This window comes from Pan paniscus, chromosome 11, assembly GCF_029289425.2.
Source record: "Pan paniscus chromosome 11, NHGRI_mPanPan1-v2.0_pri, whole genome shotgun sequence".
Classification (NCBI taxonomy): domain Eukaryota; kingdom Metazoa; phylum Chordata; class Mammalia; order Primates; family Hominidae; genus Pan; species Pan paniscus.
The window spans coordinates 16,273,298-16,294,105 of NC_073260.2; the positions used below are offsets into that span (position 1 = coordinate 16,273,298).

Below are 20,808 nucleotides of genomic sequence, written 5' to 3' on the forward strand. Positions count from 1 at the left end.
TGTTTATACTAGTAAAAAGCTAGAAACAATTTAAAGGTTTGTGATTAGAAATTGGTTACATAAAGTATAGCACATCCAAATAATGGGATACTTGGCAGCAACTAAGAAAAATGGCATATTTGGTAATACTTATTTCTTCTGTTTCTTAGAATATTTCAAGCTGAGTGGTAGATACAAATTCTTTATGAATTTTTGTATGTTTTGAATACAGCATAATTAAAAAGGATAGTACAGATGTGTATGTTCAAGTATATGAAATTTAAAAAGAGGATACCAAAGAGTATAAATAACAATCATATTTTTAAATATACACATAGGAGAACCATAATATATATAGTGTTCCATCCATATGGAAACCATACTATTCTGTATAGTAATTATACATACACATATATGAACACATAAAAAAGGCTGAAAGGATACTACTTTTAACCAAACTGTTAAAGGAGGTAACCTATAGACAGTGGGATTTGTAGTATTTTAAATTATTTTTACTTATATTTTCTATAAACATATATTATTTTTATAATTATGTTTTTCTTAAACACACCACACAAAATCCAAAATTACGTCATGGCAAAGACTGTTATTTACTCTAATATCTTATTTTCTCTTTAGTAATAAATCTCTAATTTTTAGCAAATTCCTGCTCAGCTTATTTTTTAAGAAGTGTCCCTTGCAGCTAGGTGTGGTCATGTAACTAAGTTCTGACCATAAAGTGGAAATACTGGATGGAACTTCCAGGAAGTCTCTTTTGAAAACAGAGGAGGCACCCTCTCCCATCCTCTAATCCTCCTGGCTTGAATATGATATAATGGCTGGTGTGCTACTCCTCCATACGGCTAACAGCCAGAGTGAGGGGAAGGCACGCTACTGCCAACATTGACTTTTTTTCACAAGAGAGCAAAAAGCTATTTTTTAAAATCACTGTTACTTTGGGTTTCTTCATTCAATACAGCCAAATCTAATATGAACTAATACAAATGTCTAATTCAGTACGTCTTTTCAGAGTACACCTTTAACAAATACGATCATTAGCTTTAGTCCAAGGAAGTCACTTAAACCTAGATTTCCTAGCAATAAAATAAAATAATTAAGGAGACCAATTCTGTTTTGACAGAGCTGACACTCAAAACAGAATCTGTTCTCCTCAAGTACACTGCAAACAAAAGCCAAAGTGCTGTGGCCTCTGATACATACCTCACATAAAAGCAGGTCGATGATATGGAAGACCATGTAGAGAGGGAATTTTGCAGTGAAAAGAGTAAGAAACCACTGGGAGGCATACATGTGCGCTTCAAGGCTTATATCCAGGAAGTGGTTGTACAGGTCAGGAATGTATTCCTGAAATAGCAAACCAATTAGTTCTGGGCACATATGCATCTGTCCAATTCCCACTAAGGAGGCTCATAAATCTACCAGGAATAGGCCAAAAAAGTAAAATACTTGTGTTTTTCTAAAGATCTTCAAAGTGCTTAGAACACTTATCATCTGGTATTAAGCTGGCACTCAACTCTTTTTTCCAGACCACAAACTAGTTCTAAAGAAAGAGGAATCCCCAAAATGGTGACAAGTATTTGGAAAGCCTGCTTTTCTCTCCAAAGTAAAAAACATTTGGGAAAGTTTGTTTCACTTTTGTTATGAGATTCCTAACCAGTCAGCTTCAGAGCCTTGGGGAGTACTTCTTGACTGAGTTAGCTGTGGAAAAGACCCCTACAAAGTCATCTGATCTTTTGGGAGTTTATCAGCTCACATCCATGAGGTGTGAAAGTTTAACACTTTGTTAATCTTTGCATCATAATCACATAGTGATAAAGGATAAAAATGAAACCCATCCTTAGCCACGGATCGCTAAGGCAATTACCAATGCTCCCTGGCACCATTTCCTCAATTTGGTGCTCCTTAGTCCTGTACTCTTTTTGTCAAACACAAGCTGGTTTCTCTTTTTACCTGCATGAGGCGCTCCAACTGGTAAAATTTGCAATGCAAATCTTCAAAGTTTTGCTTGAAAAGTTCCCTGAGCCCATAGTCAAACATGATCTTGACCAGAACACTGAATGCCTGTTCTTCAGGCATCTGTAACAGATAGGCAAGTTGTTGGGTAGGGAGGATGGCGGTGGGGAATCACAAAACATACAGAAGTTTTCTCAGGATATTAAATCCAGCTTTATATTATTGCCTTACCAGAAAATTTAGTGCTATGCAGAAACTCAGGCCTAAGGTTGTGTTTAAAACATTTATTCACTCAGACAAGGAATAGTTAACAATGACTACTCTTTGTCAGCATGGTTCCTGTCCTCAAGGAGTCTCTCACACAGCCAGTATTAAAATAACTGTAATAGGAATTAGACATCAGTGATAATACAAGAACAGGAAGGCCTGTATCTGCCTAAGGCAGTCAGAAACAGACTTTGTAGAAAGGACAGAATTTGAGCTGAGCAGAAATAGGCTGATATACAGTGTAGGTGTCATCTTTCCCAAATCCTGGGACCTCTGTTTAACCATTTTTCCTCCCTTAGCTGCTATTTCATTCTAGCAAAATTGTTTTTCTTCCTCGCTGTTAAAAATATAGCTTGTTTTAGAAGAACCTTACATATTCTAAGGCTTGCAGTAATGCTTAAAGTACTACAAAAGCCTCCTTCACTTCTATTTACATTTATAATAATACCTACATTTTCCATAGTTTTATGGATAATTATTTCCCTGAGAACTTGGCAAGATATTTTCAAAAGAGAAAAAAGAAGCACTGGAAATGTTATTTAAGGATTGGTGTGAATGTAGCAAGCCTTCAAAAAAGTCAAGAAGGTGGGCAGGCTTCTATGGAACAAGATGATGGAGGCGGGCTGAGCACAGAAATCACTGAGAAGAAAGCAGAACTAAAGAGCAAATCAGATTAAGTAATAAGTGAGAAAAGCATAGCAGATCATTACTGGAAAGTTAAGAGTATCTGGGGCAAAAGCCCAGATCTTTGAAGTCTTTGTCATGGAAGGCAACTTCACTTTGCCACATGCAAGGAGATGTGGCCTAACCCACAGTGGTGATTCTGATGCTAAGTAGCCCATCTCCCCTCACTCTAAACAAGCACTTATAACACTCTGGCAAGCAGCAAGAGTTCAAAACAAGACATGGAGGGTCTGATTGGAAAACCCATTTTCAAGGGGATAAATGTCCTTGAACTGAAGGTGAGAACGAAGATAAATCACCCAGGCTTGTGGGACTTTGAGATATAAAGTCTCATTAAAACAACAAAACAAAATAAAAAGTCAACCTCTTTATTCATGTCATAGCTTTATCATATTTTTACATGACTACCAATAGCAACAAGCTGGGTTCAGTTAAGAAAAACCAAAGTGGTTTTTGTTTTACTTGTACAGGTTGAGCAACCCATATCTGAAAATACAAAATGCTCCAAAATCTGAAACTTTTTAAACACTGACATGATGCTAAAAGGAAATGCTCATTGGAACACTTTGGATTTTTGGATTTGGGATGCTCAACCGGTATAATGCAAATATTCCAAAATCCAAAATCCACAACACTTCCGGTCCCAAGCATTTCAAATAAGGGATACTCAAACTTGTATTGCAATCTACACAAAATGGCTTAATACCCTTGAATACCTGTTGCTTAGAAAAGCAAGATTCAGACTCCTAATCTGGGCTTCAAAGCTCTCCCTAGCTCTCTCCTCAACTCCCAGTCACTCAGGATACTCCAGTCACACTGTCCTCCTTTCAGTTCCTCCCATACACCAAGTGTTTCCCCAATTTAGGACTTCTGTATACTGTACCATTCACTTTCCCATTAATACTCTATTCTCTACTCCCTTTTCAAATAGATGTATTATTTTCATAACAACATTTTGAAAAGTTAACACAGAAAAGTACAAAAGAAAATGATATCCCTTATCATTTTCCAGGCTGCTCCTTACAGGTCACTTCCCCTGAGAAGCCTTTAATCTAAGTAAGACTCCCTTGTTACAATCTTACACCAAACTTTTTATTATACCTTAATAGCACCACTGAAAGTAATAAATGATATACTTGTGTGATTATTTGCTTAAAGCTAGTTGGATTCACAAGCTCTGTATCCACGAGGATTGAGACCATGTCTCTTATTTACCTCTGATCTTCAGCACAGTACAGATCATAACAGGTACTCAAAACTCTTTGCTGACATCACCTGTGTGGTATTCTTGCCAAGCATTTTAAACTGAATCATGAGAAAATGAGACAAATCAAGACTGTGGGACATTTTATATGACAATTTGTCTGAATTTTTCAAAACTATCAATGGCATGAAACACAAAAAAAGGCAAAGGAGTAATTTAGAGTAAAAGAATAAAGAGAAATGACAATTCAATATTTGAATCTTCATTAGATCTTGATTAGAAAAAAAGCTAGATTCTATGGAGTAGACAATTGGGAGAAAATTGAATGTGTATTGTGTATCAGACATTACTGAATCAATGTGGAATTTCTTGGATGTGATCATGGTATTATGATTATGATACAGAATTCTGTGCTCCCAGAAGGCATATATATGATCAAGTATTTAGAACTCTTGATGTTTGTTATTTACTTTCAAGAACAATTTCAAAAAAAAATTTAAGTAAAAAAGAAAATGTGTGTTTATGCAGAAAAGAGAAAAAGAGAGATGCAGAGGGAGACAAACAGAAAAAGCAGTGTGGAAAATATTAATTGGTAAACTAGATAAAGACTGTTCACCTTAACACTGTTTAGAGTTTTCTGTGGATTTGAAAGAAAATAAAAAAGGTGGAGGGCAAAGGTGTTTGCTAAGCCAATGAATGAATAAAATGGTACTAAAAGAAAACCAACTTTTCCGCCTTCCTCCTACCCCAATACCTAAATCTCAAAACAAGTATTAATGACAGCGGCTACTTTAGAGAAGATAAAACATCCCCAAGAGTTCAACCAACATTAAAGTCTCTCCAATCATCCTATTAATAAAAAGGAAGTCTACCCCTGTACTAGTTTTCAACATTGCCGTTTATTCTCATCATATATCTCCCTCCACAATGACATTAAGTTAATTTAAGGAAAAAGTTTCCAGCTATAGGCGTTAAAATTCATGCCTTAAGAGTCTGTCCAAACCCAATATAAAACCATGCTCAAGCCTAAGGTTAGTATAAGCTGAGGGAGGCCATGTGTTAAGTCATAACAGAGACCTAATTACTCACATGGAGAAGGAGGACAGCAGCAAGAAATGACTGGCCCTGGCAATAACCAATCTCTTCATCATACACAGAATAAGCCTGGAAAATAAAACACACAGAGGAAATGTAAATGAATGTAGCCACTTGTGGGCCATGGTGGCACTACAGGACCTTGAATACAGAACCCTGGAGGATGCTACCCACACTGGGACAGCATTTTGACAGACAGTAAGTGGTGCCAATACTTCTCTCCAATCTTAACTTTTTCTTTACAATGAATACAGCTATCACCACTGCATTTCCTGTGGCGAAGGAGTAGGGAAGATTAAGCAAAAACCACTTCTGCGCTAAAAAAAACTTCGTATTTCCTTGTTGTTGTTCATGATGTTCCCTCTTCTTGGGATGTCCTTTCCCTCTCTGCCTGAAACATGCACTCTTCCTTCAGGCACCAAACTTATTTCAATTCCCCCAGAATGAATTCCTCTCTTCTCTGCCTCTATGGCACCTGCTATACATGCATGGTTATTATTATATTATTACCACATTGCATTTTATTTTATTTTTAGAGACAGGGTCTTGCTCTGTTGCTCAGGCTGGAGTGCAGTGGTACAATCATGGCTCACTGCAGCCTCAACCTCCTGGGCTCAAGGGATCCTGCCCCATCAGCCTCCTGAGTAGCCTGGACCACAGGCTTGCACCACCATGCCTGCCTAATTTTTAAAAATTTTTTATAGAGATGGGATCTCAACTATGTTGCCCAGGCTGGTCTCTAACCCCTAGGCTCAGACTATCCTTCTACCTTGGACTCCCAAAGTACTGGGATTACAGGTGTGAGCCAATGTGCCTGGCCCACACTGCATTTTTTTTTTTTTTTAATAGAGACAGGGTCTCACTATGTTGCCCAGGCTGGTCTCAAACTCCTAAGCTCAAGTGATCCTCCTGCCTCAGCCTCACAAACTGCTAGGATTACAGGCGTGAGCCACCAAGCCCAGCCCCACACTGCATTTTACATGTCCATCTTCTCTGCCAGATGGTAGGCTTTGTGAGGGACAGGGTGATGTTCTATTCAACCTTGAGTCAGCACCTCATATACAGCATGCGCTCACGAAACACTGTTAATGTTATTCATTTTTCTTTCTGGGAAAAGCTCTTTTGGCAAAGACACCAAAATATAATTCTTTCCACAATACCAGTAATAACTTTTCTGATAAGTGAGATTACTCTGAAACCATTTGTGGGTTCCTCTGGAATTCTTATTTTTATTTTTCTTGGCAGCAAATGATTACTACCCATCTCCTCTGAACATTATTTTGAATAGAATATTGACATCTAACATTCTTCATGGTTTACTCTTTGGTTTTTTAGTTCTTTTTCAGAGTTCTGTTTTTATGACTGGTATTTGCAGTTCTCATGTAAATGTGGTAGAAAGGGAAATTCCTATGGCTTCAAGATGCTATTCCTTGTTTGACAAATTTATTTCTTGTGAAACTCCCTTTGTTTTCCACTTATTTTTTGTGCCAAAGTTGCTCTGTGTCCCAAGAAAGCAACTTAGAATTGGATATGTTTAGAATATATAACTCTTAGCAAAATATAGTGCCAATACTTATTAGATGCTAGTCAAGTTAATATGCAACCAAGTTTTATCACTAGCTTTGGTGAAACTATAGCTTTTAAAAATACATACATTATGATCACGCATTCATAAATTTTCGTAGAATTCAATGTAATCTTATTATACCACACCCATTTCATCACAGTTTATCTGATAAGAAGGCTACAGGATGAGAAACATACATACTTTTCCAGAGACAAGATGTGCAAAAAGGGCTTTAGAAATGATCAGTTTATAATACAAGGCACCACTTTCCTATCAAATTAATAACAATTAACAAATGTTATTACCAGTATTAATACTGTGTTAAAAATGAGTAGTAATATATGCTAACACAGCTCTCTGGAAAACAGGCAATGTCTTTGAAGATATCCATTAACAGTTTTATCAGTTACAAAAGAACAGAGGCTTTAGAGTTAGTCAGAGTTGGGTTAAAATCCCACAACTCCCAATGTCTAGATATGGATTTTTTCTTTTTTTTTTTTTTGAGATGGAGTCTCCTCTGTCACCCGAGGTGGAATGCAGTGGCACAATCTTGGCTCACTGCAACCTCTGCCTCTCAGGTTAAAGCAATTCTCCTGCCTCAGCCTCCCAAATAGCTGGGATTACATATGCCCACCACCATGCCCAGCTAATTTTTGTATTTTTAGTAGAGATGGGGTTTCATCATGTTGGCCAGGCTGGTCTCGAACTCCTGACCTCAGGTGATCCACCCACCCTGGCTTCCCAAAGTCCTGGGATTGCAAGCGTAAGCCACCGTGCCCAGCCTAGATATGAATCTTGAGCATGTAACTTACTTTATTTGTAATAAGAGAATAAGCCTAGTATTAATAACACAGAGTTGATGTATTCTTCTCATTTAGTCCTCTCATTTAACATGCTCAGCACAGAGCTTCACCAATTATGCAGTAATAATAGGATGAAACTGTACTGAATTTCTATAGGTAGAAAATGGAGGGGAGCATATTTTTCAGGCTGATGGACGATAAAGGAATCATATACATGTGAAATTATATGATACATTTGGAAAATGTTTGGAGTATAAGTTTCATGTTGGCTGTAACGAAATCTGGGGGAAGAAAAGACATTTCACTAATTCATCAACACTTAATGAACACCTACTATAGACCAAGCACTGTGCCAAGTGCTACAGATGCTACCATATATAAGAAATGATCCCTGCCCTTGAAGACAAGTGAATCAACCAGAGCACAGTGAGAAGTTCAATGTAGTTAATGCATACAATATTTGGAGAAGCAGCAATAAGGGCTAAGTCAGGATATAATACAAAATATCTTCAACACTAAGCTAAGGAATCCAGGGAAATGAACTAGGACTTTTCATTTAATTCCATGGGTTATAAAGTAGCAGTTATAAAGGTTTCTGTGGAGGCCACTGAAATGATCTAATTCTGCGTTAGGCAAGGAGCAAAGAATCAACAGGCTAGAACCCAAAGGCAGAGCAGCTTTTGTAAAACTGCCAGCAACGTAAGATACTGGCCTGTACCAGGGCAGTGAAGAGAGAGAATGAAGCTAAGAGAGACATCAGTCATATCTAACTCAACCTAGACAAAGACAGGACTGAAAACCAACAGAAATGATTGTCTGCAGCAGGACAATGGTATGGGAGAAAAGGAGGACTATGTTTAATTTAAAAAGAGACAACAACTTAATGTAATGTGGGTCTTATTGGCTCTTGATTCTAACTAGCCGTATTAAGGATATTTGAATGTGGAGTAGCTACTAATTAATTGGTAAAGATGGATAAACTTATTTTTTAGAGATGTAGTATTAAAAAATTAGGATCATGATGTCTAAGATTTGTTTTAAAGTACTTTAGGAAAAAGGAAAAAAAAGATGAAGCAACTGTGACAATACATTGATAAATAATTAGTGTGGGGGATATTAACTATACTTATCAGTTAGACTAATCATTATACTAATTAATGTTTACGTTTGAAATTTTTCATAATAAACCATGTTTTTAAATGAACTGTATTTTTAAACCCATTCTGTTTGATACAATTGACAGACTTTTACATGGAGACTAATTGTCTGCTGGAAATTTAGACCTTGAGTTAATGTAGATTTGTGAACATCTGTACAGTGATGATAGCTGAAGCTTTGGGGGTAGAAGGGATCACCCAGGGAGATGGTGTAGAGCTAGCGAAACTACCCAACTGAGCACCCAGAGGAAGGCCTCTGGTTTAGGGGCAGGTAGTGTGAGATCAAATGATGAAGTCAGTGAAGGCATGAGAGGGAGCCCGTACCCAAGAGAGTGACATGTCTTATGCTCAAGAGCAGAAAGCTCTGCAAGGAAGAGCACCATGAAATAGGAACTAGAATATAGTGGAGTCAAAAGTATGTGACGAGGGACCAGAGGCAGTGGACATAGCGTTTCTTTCTAGGAAATTCTGTAGTAAAGTGAGAGATGGCAGGGGTCACTGCTTAAGCAGGAAATAAAACTGAGAAGGGGCTAAAAAGGATGATCAGAAAGGAAGATTACCACAGAAATTGTAGCTTTATGTATCCTATGTAAAAGTTAAAATGAAATCTAAAAAATATTTCTCTAAACTCAACTGTCCTTGTAGTTTAAATCATCGAATTTTTCATTGGCGAGCCTATCCTTTACTGCTAGTCTGTCCTAAAACCAGTTGTCATATAGCATTAGGGACATGTCTCATGCCTTACCTGTACTTACTACATAGGAGATGCTAAATAAGTACTTAATTACTTTTGGGAGGAAAAGACTGAAAACTAATTCTGAGAACAGATGAAGACTGAAAAACTCCGTTCCTATCTCCTCCTTTTATAACCCAATAGCTCTAATGTGCCAAATCTATTTGAAAATGGAATACGGAAATTGAACAGGCTATTACTTCCTTTAGTGTTCGGGTACAGACCTTTTGAGAGAAATCAGAATCTTCCATCATTTACTATGCTGCAGTGCTATAAGTACACCTGGATGGGCAATGACACTTCCCACTGTGAGACCGTACCGTAGGTGCCAAGTTCATCACTTATAAAGTGAATACTGAAAAGGAGTCTGCAGTGTCACAGGGCTCAGAGGTTCTTAACATAAAAACAAATTTTGAAAGTCTAAATGTGGAGCCAGGGAACTGTCATCTAAAAATCCTGACTAGAAGGGGAAAGGAAACCCTACCATTTTATTTCTTATTATTTTCTACTCTTTAATGAATCTAAAATTGTGTTCTCACCTTTGACTTTGCAATGTCTTTTCTCTTTTTGGAATTCTTGAACATCAAATACAAATTACACTTTGTAGTTGTTTCTTATGTAATTTCAAAGTAGAACCACCACTCAGAATTGAGTCCTTTTTTTTTTGACATGAAATACCTTGCATATTTTATATAAGGAATCTTGTCCATCTCCTCCTGTGTCCTTAAAGTAGTCATGGGCTGGGAATGTTCGGTTAATATCCCGGGTGATAGCACTGTCCTGGGGAGACTCCTGTGGAAACATAAGGAAAGAGAGGGTTTAGTTAGGTTAATCATGTAAACTCTTATTCAGGTTTAGGCAAGGTCTTCTCATTTACACACTTTATGTTGCAGGGACATACATACACATATGCATGCCCACAGTTACTGCCTCTTCAGGGACCAACCACTCAAGCAAAAGCAAATGTAAAGGGGGAAAAAAGATGGAAGAAAAGCAACCCATTTCACTCTATACACTTCCATATTATACTCCATCCTTACTGCAAAGACCTGCAGCTGGTGACCCTTCTATTGTAAGATGGAAAATGTGCTATTAAGAATGGATTTCCTATAGGAAAATACTCAAACTAATCGCAAAAGGAGGAGGTAAAGTGCTCCCAGTAGAAAAACTGCTGCTTTAATTGATGCTTTGGAATGAAGCCCATATGCCAGTTTTCAAATGGAAAAGAGTAGTTACTTAATTGGGATTTGTCCTAGAGGCAAATGGCATAAGAATGCACAAAGCAATCTACTCAGTATGAACAAGACCACCAAATGCCAAGGGATTCAAACAGGCTATGGGAAAATATCCTTTGCTTTTTCCAATGGACAAAAACTGTTTCCTCTTCTATAATGAGTTAACTAAAACGGAACAAATGTCAATAATGTCAACAAACCTTTGTAAAATACACCAAGCACCCAGTTATTTCTAATATTCTCCCCTTGTTAAATTTCATTTGCTGACACAGTAAAGAACTGGAACACAGAAATATGACCTTCTACTTTAACAATGCAGTGTCTTCATAGCTAAGACAATAGAGTTGATTCCCCTCGGTAAGAATACATCATAATCAGTATACTACCAAAGAACATGATACCTCTGTTTTAAGATGAAAAATGCAAGTGATGTTCTTCTCTTGTCCAATAATTTCTCTAGCCTTTTGGGTAATCATGTTCCGAAGGCCATGAATATTTTATAGTTGTGGGATCTGAACTAACTTTAAAGTCTATGCTCCTTCTTAAACAGTAAACTATTTATACCGTCAAGGATGTCGCCAAATTGCTTTTCAAAGAGCTTTAGTGGCATATGTTACTTCTAGTTATTACCATAGTCTTAACAGTTAATGGCAGCTCAGGACTGTGGTGCTCTTCAACAAAAGGAAAAAATCCAAGGGAGATCTATGACTACAGCAGCTAATTACATGGTGGCAGCTTCCAGACTGAATTAGAGCTCGGAGTTGGAGGTATCTTCACAAGTTGAGAAAGTGGGAGAGAGAGGGAGAGCAAGCGAGAGTGAGAAAATGAGAGAGCGAGCGAAGTGAGCGAGAGAGAGAGAGTGAGAGCGAGTGAGAGAGCACGCACACAGATTTTGGGGCGGGCAAGGTAGCTAGAATTGTAGGGTAGAGTGCTAGTGAGGAATATGCTGAACAGAGAGCTGAAGAGTTAGAAGAGGGGTCGCTATGAGATATGAATCATAAATAAACGACAAGCTGGACACTTCATCAAAATTTAAAAATCTTACTATTCAAAAAACTGTTTAAAATATGAAAAGGTAAGTCACAGGCCAGGACACAATGCCTACAAAACATATCTGATAATACAGTTGGAGTTGTATCCAGAATATATAACTCTCCAAATTAATGAGAAAGACAATTAATTTTTTAAAGTGGGAATGTGTAAGTGATTGAGGTGTTTCATTAAGGAAGATATAACACATGGCAAATAAGCACTTGAAAAGATGTCAACATTACTAGCCCTCAGGGCAGTGCAAATTAAAACCACAATGAGATTCCACTACATATCTACAAAATGCTAAAATTAAGAAGTGTTGGCAAAGGATAAGAAACAACTGGAACTCCTATACAATGCAAAATGGTACAAACACTTTGTAAACAGTTTGGTGGTTTCTTACAACAGTAAACACATAATTACCATGCAACCCAGAGATTCCATTCCTAGGTATTTACCAAAGAGAACTGAAAATATAAATGCATGAAAAGACTTAAACTCAAATGTTTACAGCAGCTTTATTCCTAACAGCCAAAACTGGAAACAATCCAGAGACAATCAGATGAATTTAGGAATTCTATAAAACAACAACAGAAGCTCTAAAAAATGCTAAGAATGATAAACTGTGGTTTAAGACAACTACGAAGGTTAGGAAATTAAATTGAGAATGGAGAGGAATATGGAAACGTTCAAAATATTTTACACCAGTTACATCAATCATATCACACTGATGACGGAGATGACAACCTGAAAAAGGATACAGTTATTAGAGATATGAGATTTGGGCTGGGCATGGTAGCTCATGCCTGTAATCCCAGCACTTTCAGAGGCTGAGACAGGTGGATCACTTGAGGCCAGGAGTTTGAGACCAGCCTGGCAACATGGTGAAACCCTGTCTCTGACTACAAATACAAAAATTAGCCAGGCATGGTGGCAGGTGCCTGTAATCCCAGCTACTTGGAAGGCTGAGGCATGAGAATCACTTGAGCCAGTGAAGCAGAGGCTATAGTGAGCCAACATCGTGGCACTGCACTCCAGCCTGGGCGACACAGCGAGACCTGTCTCAATTAAAAAAAAGAGAGAGAGAGAGGAGACGAGATTTAGAAATTCAACTGTACACAGGACGTAAAAAATAACAAAAAACTGAAAGTACTCTCTATAACTGGGCCAGTTCTTGTCAATTTGCCATCCCATATCCATTAATCATGGAATTATCAGAGAATGAAGGGGCAAAATGCCCTTAAAAGAAGGTCATTTTGAAAATTCACACTCAATTTTTGATGCCTTCAAGAATGATAATAAATTGAGGAGTTCCATGTGAATCATTTGCTTAAAATATTTGGCCTTAGGAAATATGCTGAAGAACTTGGAATAAATTCATTTGACTTGCTGGAGGCCACATCATGCAAAAGTGATGCAGAAATTCTAATAATGATGAGTTTAGTAAGTTCCTATCAGAATGACATTAAATTTGAAAAGGTTCTGAAAATAAAACACAGCAACATTATGGATGATCCCCTAAGAGAAAAAAAGCAAAGAGCTTTTCAAAATAGTCAAAGCAAGTGCTTATAAAATTAAGCTTTATACAACAATATATATTCCTTTTCTTTCTTGTTTCGCTCTTGTCGCCCAGGCTGGAGTACAATGGAGCAATCTTGGCTCACCACAACCTCCGCCTCCCTGATTCAAGCGATTCTCCTGCCTCAGCCTCCCAAGTAGCTGGGATTACAGGCATGTGCCACCACGCCCGGCTAATTTTTGTATTTTTAGTAGAGACAGGTTTTCTCCACGTTGGTCAGGCTGGTTTTCAACTGACCTCAGGTGATGCGCACGCCTTGACCTCCCAAAGTGTTGGGATTACAGCTGTAAGCCACCACACCCGGCCATATTCCTTTTATTTCTAAGGAGTTAAACATAAATGTAACTGATGTAGAGAGCCTGCCAATGCAACACATGTAACACTATTCGTGGCCAAACTGATCAAGTCAACCAAATACATCCTCTTAAGGAGGCTGTAGTTAGTAAACTGGCTTAACAGACAAGTTTTTATAAATGTACTTACGGCAACAGTGCACAGATGGTGACTTTAAAAGAACACGGAATGAATGGCAAAAGTATTGTCAGTTGTTACGTTCTGAAAATTACTGCTGTTATAAGAGAGGTGGGTTGTTTTGTTTTGTTTTGTTTTGATCAACTGGTTTTGTGTTTTGGCTAATTCATTTATCCCAAGAAAAACACCTTTAATCTCCAGAAGAAAACAAAAATGCAATAGGATTATGCACTATTGCCATCTTGCAAACTTCTTCTATAAAGTGTCAGGTAAAAATTTTTGGCTTTGCAAGCCATTCAGTGCTGCAGTTATTCAACTCTTCCCTTGTAGAGCAGCCATAGACAATAAGTAAATAAACAAGCACTGCTGTGTCCTAACAAAACTTTATTTATAAAAGCAAGCGCATGCCAGGCGCAGTAGCTCATGCCTGTAATCCTAGCACTTTGGGAGGCCGAGGCGAGTAAACCACTTGAGCCCAGGAGATTGAGACCAGCCTGGGCAACATGGCAAAATCTCATCTCTACAAAAATACAAAAATTAGCCGGGCGTGCTGGCATACACCTGTCTTAGCTATTCGGGAGGCTGAAGCAAGAGGATCCCTTGAGCCCAGGAGGTAGAGGTTGCAGTGAGCCAAGACTGTGCCACTGTGCTCCAGCCTGGGCAGTAAGAGAGAGAGCCTGTCTTATACAACAATAACAACACCAACAAAAATGAATAAACAAAAGTGAGAGGCAAACTGAACCTGGCCCTGAGGTGGTAGTTTGTTAACCCTTGTTATAAGTATACTACAACACAGTAATTTGTTATGGTCAGCATGACCAGAGAGAAGATTTTTGTTATGATTTTAAATATACTAACATGTTATTAATTTTATACATGCTTTGCCCTCAGAAACTTTGTCACAACCTGCTACAACTTGAAATGTATATCTCTTTGAACACTTTTGTACTTTTTTCACATAATAACAAATGTTAAAAATGTTTGCTGCATTTTGCAAAAGTCTGTATATTCCTGTCTATGCAGTGTAGTACACGTTTAAATAAAACCCTGTAATTGTAGTGGTATATAGTCCCTGACATTTCAAGCAGCAAAATAAACAGTATATACAGCTCACAAATTATAAACACATAAACTGACACACGAGACTGGCTAAAATAAAAATACCAAATGTTGGTGAGAATATGAAATTACTGGAACTCTCAATGGTTGCTAATGGGTGTGTAAATGATATAACCACTTTGGTAAAGAACATGGCAGTTTCCCAGAAAGTTAAATATATATCTAACTACCATGACCCAGCAATTCCATTCCTAATAGCCTCATGTGTAATAGGCCAACTAGAAACCTCAAATGTCCATCTACAGAAAAAGTGATAAATTATGGTATATCCATCTAATGGAATACTACCCAGCAATACAAATGAACCTCTAATACATGAAACAACACAAATAAATCTCAAAAACGTTATGTTGAGCAAAAGCCCATGGTGACAGAAACCGAAATGGTTACCTGGGGGTGGGAGGGAAATCAACTGAAAAGGGGTATAAGGGAACTTTCTGAGATGACAGAAATGTTTATATTTTCTTTGGTGTTTACACAAATATAAGAAATTGTCAAAACTCATCAAAATGAACACATAAGGTGTATGTTTATTGTATGTAAATTATACTACACTCACAAAAACTGTAATCTCACATTCCCCACCTCCCTCCACCAACGTTTCTCAACAGTTCTCTATTCTTGTGAATGGCAGCAGGTTTTACCACCTTGTTTCTGATTCTAGCTACCATGAATCATCACTGATCTGGAGATCTTTCTGCAGAGTCTGGATTCTGTCTCTTCCTTTCCACTTCTAGTGCATCACCCAAAGGCAGACCCATGCTTCATCTTACCAAGACTAATATAACAGCCTAAATGAATGTCTTAGTCGCTTTGGGCTACTCTAACAAAATATTACAAACTGGGTGGCTTATAAACAACAGGAATTGTTTTTACAGTCTGGGAGGCTGGAAATTCCAAGATCAAGATGCTGGAAAATTCAGTGTTTGGTGAAGGGTCACTTTGCAGCTCATAGGTGGCATGTGCTCGCTGTGTTCTCATATGGGGCAGGGCAGCTCTCTAGGTCTCTTCTTTATAAGAGCACAAATCCCATGCATAAGGACTTTGTCCTCATGACCTAATCACCTCCCAAAGGCCCCATCTCCTAACAGCATCACATTAGTGATTAGTTTTTTTTGTTTATGTTTTTTAATTTTATTTTGAGACGGAGTATCGCTCTGTCACCCAGGCTGGAGTGCAGTGGCGCAATCTCGCCTCACCGCAACCTCCGCCTCCCGGGTTCACACCATTCTCCTGCCTCAGCCTCCTGAGTAGCTGGGACTACAGGTGCCCACCACCACGCCTGGCTAATTTTTTAAATTATTTAGTAGAGACGGGGTTTCACTGTGTTAGTCAGGATGGTCTCGATCTCCTGACCTCGTGATCCGCCCGCCTCGGCCTCCCAAAGTGCTGGGATTACAGGTGTGAGCCACCTTGCCTAGCCATGGTTAGGTTTTAACATATGAATTTTGGGGGGACATAAACATTCAGACCATAACACTGATCTTCCTTTATCTCTTTACTTCTACTGGCACAACCGTGTCCGATTAATTTTTCTGAAATGCATGGACCAATCAGATCATTTTGCTGGTCATAAACTTTTATGAGTCATTATTACTATGTATACAGGAGGAGGTCCATGCCTTCTCCTTCATACTGACCACTTCACAAGTAGACTGAACACTAATCTGATTTCAGAATACCACTTGAACCATGTAGTAAGTAGGGTCACTGCTGACAAAGGCACCCAGGACATTTTGTTCTCTCTCAAATGCATGCTGCAATATCCTGAGTATCTGGGGCATGCTGGGGGAAGACTGGAGCATTACAAAAAGAAAGGCCTTTAAACCCAGACATATATTCAAGTCCAATGTGCTGCTGGTGGCTCCCAGTTAACAAATTAAACCTTGTTTTCCACTTGTCACTCTTCCTTGTGTTTATATTTCTTTGAAAACTTCAAGAGAAAAAGGGGTGACTGGCATGGCACAATTTGGGCATTGTTGGAAGTAATTCTATTTAAAACTATACTGTAAAATATCAGCACTTCTTAAATTTATTCACTAAACAAATACTGAGAATTAACGCCTCATGCTAAAATCCAAATCTCTTTCCCAAACATAACCTAAAATCAATGATATACCTTACTGCATTTTAAAAGGAAAAAAAAAAATCTAACTTTTGGCTTTCTTAGTATAATAAAACTTTTTTGTTTTCTTATTTTAATAAAATTGTTTTGCTTTTTTGTAACAATAATACTGGAAGGAAAAAGAAGAATTTTACCATTCAGATAATAACTATGGCTAATATTTGGTTCGCATATGCCAAACTTTTTAGGTTATAACCATTTATTTTTATAAAATGAGTGTAGATTTTAGAAAATTTTTTTTTGCTAACTACAAAATATTGTATCTTTTCATATTATTTGGCCATTATCCTACCTTAGTATTTTTAATGCACAGTAACCTGTCACACTATTATACCATAATTTACTCTGCCAAAATCTCCAGCTTTGGGATATGCAGCTATTCTACCCCTTTTGCTATAAACAAGGCTGTAAAGTAGAACAGTGATTCTTAAGGGAGAAAAGACAGTTTCCACAATCACTCAATTTCCCTAAAGAAACAGCATCCTCCCTCTCCCTCCTCCCCCTCTCCCCTCTCTTTCCACAGTCTCCCTCTGATGCCGAGCCGAAGCTGGACTGTGCTGCTGCCATCTCGGCTCACTGCAGCCTCCCTGCCTGATTCTCCTGCCTCGGCCTGCCGAGTGCCTGCGATTGCAGGCGTGCGCCGCCACGCCTGACTGGTTTTCGTATTTTTTTGGTGGAGACGGGGTTTCGCTGTGTTGGTGGGGCTGGTCTCCAGCTCCTGGCCGCGAGTGATCAGCCTCCCGAGGTGCTGGGATTGCAGACGGAGTCTCGTTCACTCAGTGCTCAATGGTGCCCAGGCTGGAGCGCAGTGGCGTGATCTCGGCTCGCTACAACCTCCACCTCCCAGCTGCCTGCCTTGGCCCCCCAAAGTGCCGAGATTGCAGCCTCTGCCCGGCCGCCACCCCGTCTGGGAAGTGAGGAGCGTCTCTGCCTGGCCACCCATCGTCTGGGATGTGAGGAGCCCCTCTGCCTGGCTGCCCAGTCTGGAAAGTGAGGAGCGTCTCTGCCCGGCCGCCATCCCACCTAGGAAGTGAGGAGCGCCTCTTCCCGACCACCATCCCATCTAGGAAGTGAGGAGCGTCTCTGCCCGGCCGCCCATCGTCTGAGATGTGGGGAGCACCTCTGTCCTGCCGCCCCGTCTGGGATGTGAGGAGCACCTCTGCCCGGCCGCAACCCCATCTGGGAGGTGAGGAGCCTCTCTGCCCGGCCGCCCCGTCTGAGAAGTGAGGAGACCCTCCGCCTGGCAACCGCCCCATCTGAGAAGTGAGGAGCCCCTCCGGCCGGCAGCCGCCCCGTCTGAGAAGTGAGGAGCCCCTCCGCCCGGCAGCCACCCCGTCTGGGAAGTGAGGAGTGTCTCCGCCCGGCAGCCACCCCGTCTGGGAAGTGAGGAGCGTCTCCGCCTGGCAGCCACCCTGTCCGGGAGGGAGGTGGGGGTCAGCCCCCGCCAGGCCAGCCGCCCCGTCCGGGAGGGAGGTGGGGGGGGGGTCAGCCCCCTGCCAGGCCAGCCACCCCGTCCGGGAGGGAGGTGGGGGATCAGCCCCCTGCCCGGCCAGCCGCCCCGTCCGGGAGGGAGGTGGGGGTCTCAGCCCCCCACCCGGCCAGCCGCCCCGTCCAGGAGTGAGGTGGGGGTCTCAGCACCCCCGCCCGGCCAGCCGCCCCGCCCGGGAGGGAGGTGGGGGTCTCAGCCCCCCGCCCGGCCAGCCGCCCCGTCCGGGAGGGAGGTGGGGGGGTCAGCCCCCGCCTGGCCAGCCGCCCCATCTGGGAGGTGAGGGGCGCCTCTGCCTGGCCGCCCCTACTGGGAAGTGAGGAGCCCCTCTGCCCGGCCACCACCGCATCTGGGAGGTGTACCCAACAGCTCATTGAGAACGGGCCATGATGACAATGGCGGTTTTGTGGAATAGAAAAGGGGGAAAGGTGGGGAAAAGATTGAGAAATCGGATGGTTGCTGTGTCTGTGTAGAAAGAAGTAGACATGGGAGACTTTTCATTTTGTTCTGTACTAAGAAAAATTCTTCTGCCTTGGGATCCTGTTGATCTATGACCTTACCCCCAACCCTGTGCTCTCTGAAATGTGCTGTGTCCACTCAGGGTTAAATGGATTAAGGGCGGTGCAAGATGTGCTTTGTTAAACAGATGCTTGAAGGCAGCATGCTCGTTAAGAGTCATCACCACTCCCTAATCTCAAGTACCCACGGACACAAACACTGCGGAAGGCCGCAGGGTCCTCTGCCTAGGAAAACCAGAGACCTTTGTTCACTTGTTTGTCTGCTGACCTTCCCTCCACTATTGTCCTATGACCCTGCCAAATCCCCCTCTGCGAGAAACACCCAAGAATGATCAATTAAAAAAAAAAAAAAAAGAAAGAAACAGCATAATCCTTGTTTTTGGATTTTGAGTGGCCCTGCCAATTTGTCCTCCAGAAAAGTTGTACCAACTTACAAACCACATTGATACCACTCTTACAGCAATTACTCTGTTTCTGAATAGTCATGTGTATACTTGTCCTATGCTCCTTCTAGTCTATAAGAATTGAATCTAAAGTTGCAAAAAATTGCACATAAAGTTTATTGACTCCATCCTATTCTAACTGCAATACATGATTTGCTGTCAACATTTAAAAAGGTATTACCATACATATATTTGCTTGCTCTATCAGTTGAGAGGGCCTAGAAGCAATAACATCCAGTAGCAAGGAGCACACCTAGCATCTATATTTTGGTATCTAATACCATTTACTAACAAAAGGAACCAACCATCCTTGGAAAAATGGCTGGCTGATTCTAGGACCAGGGCAGATAGCCTGGAACATCTTGTATTGGCCAAAAATAGGAAATAGTCTCCCTTCACCCCCACCACAAACAAAACAAACCTACATTGATAGGGGTATGCCAAAGGGACGTGGGAGCCAAGTGAAAGAGTTCCCGATGGTCAAAGCTGGAGCAATTTGAGCAACAAAATAAACTGGGTTATATAAGTATAAAATAAATGGCCAGGCACGGTGGCTCACGCCTGTACTCCCAGCACTCTGGGAGGCCAAGGTGGTCGGATCACCTGAAGTCAGGAGTTCGAGACCAGCCTGGCCAACATGGCAAAACCCTGTCTCTACTAAAAATACAAAAATTAGCTGGGCATGATGGCAGGAGCCTGCAATCCCAGCTACTCAGGAGGCTGAGGCAGAAGAATCACTTGAACCCAGGAGGCGCAAGTTGCAGTGAGCCAAGATCACACCACTGCACTCCAGCCTGGGCGACAAGAGCTAAACTCCATCTCAAAAAAAAAAAAAAAAAAGAAGAAGAAGAAATATCTGGCTGGGCATGATGGCTCACACCTGTAATTCCAGCACTTTAGGAAGCCAAGGCAGGAGGACTGCGTGAACCAAGGAGTTCAAGACCAGCCTGGGCAACACGGTGAAATGCCATCTCTACAAAAATAAATAAATAAATAAAACCTCAACAAAACAAGCAAACAAAAAACACAAAAAAATTAACTAGGCATGGCAGCACTTGTAGTCCCAGCTACTCAGGGGGCTGAGGTGGGAGGACTGCTTGAGCCTGGGGGGTCAAAGCTGCAGTGAGCTGTGATCGTGCCATTGCATTCCAGCCTCTGTGACAGAACAAGACCCTACTTTCAGTCAATCAATCAATAAAAGAAATATCCAGGAGTCCATACTTACATAAATAAATGATTGAATAAATAAATGGAGAAGAAGAGACAAATCCTCCATGCAGAAGAATCCCAAATAATTTATGTAGATACCTCACCTTCAAGGAAGGGGAGCAAAACTC

General features: G+C 40.5%; 1 protein-coding gene across 21 annotated transcripts in view; it reads right to left on the bottom strand.

Moving 5' to 3' along the window:
• Positions 1-20,808, bottom strand: part of RABGAP1 (RAB GTPase activating protein 1) — a 166,154-nt gene that overhangs the window by 29,067 nt on the left and 116,279 nt on the right. For 19 of the 21 annotated variants that reach the window (XM_055117631.1, XM_008958651.5, XM_055117632.1 and 16 more), the window contains 4 exons: positions 10,142-10,255; positions 5,198-5,272; positions 1,951-2,076; positions 1,201-1,344 (listed from right to left, as the gene is read on the bottom strand). In XM_055117631.1, the coding sequence (XP_054973606.1) occupies positions 1,201-1,344; positions 1,951-2,076; positions 5,198-5,272; positions 10,142-10,255 (459 nt within the window). The remainder of the gene's footprint in view (positions 1-1,200; positions 1,345-1,950; positions 2,077-5,197; positions 5,273-10,141; positions 10,256-20,808) is intronic. The other 2 variants (XM_055117637.1, XM_034929003.3) reach the window with 1 other exon arrangement.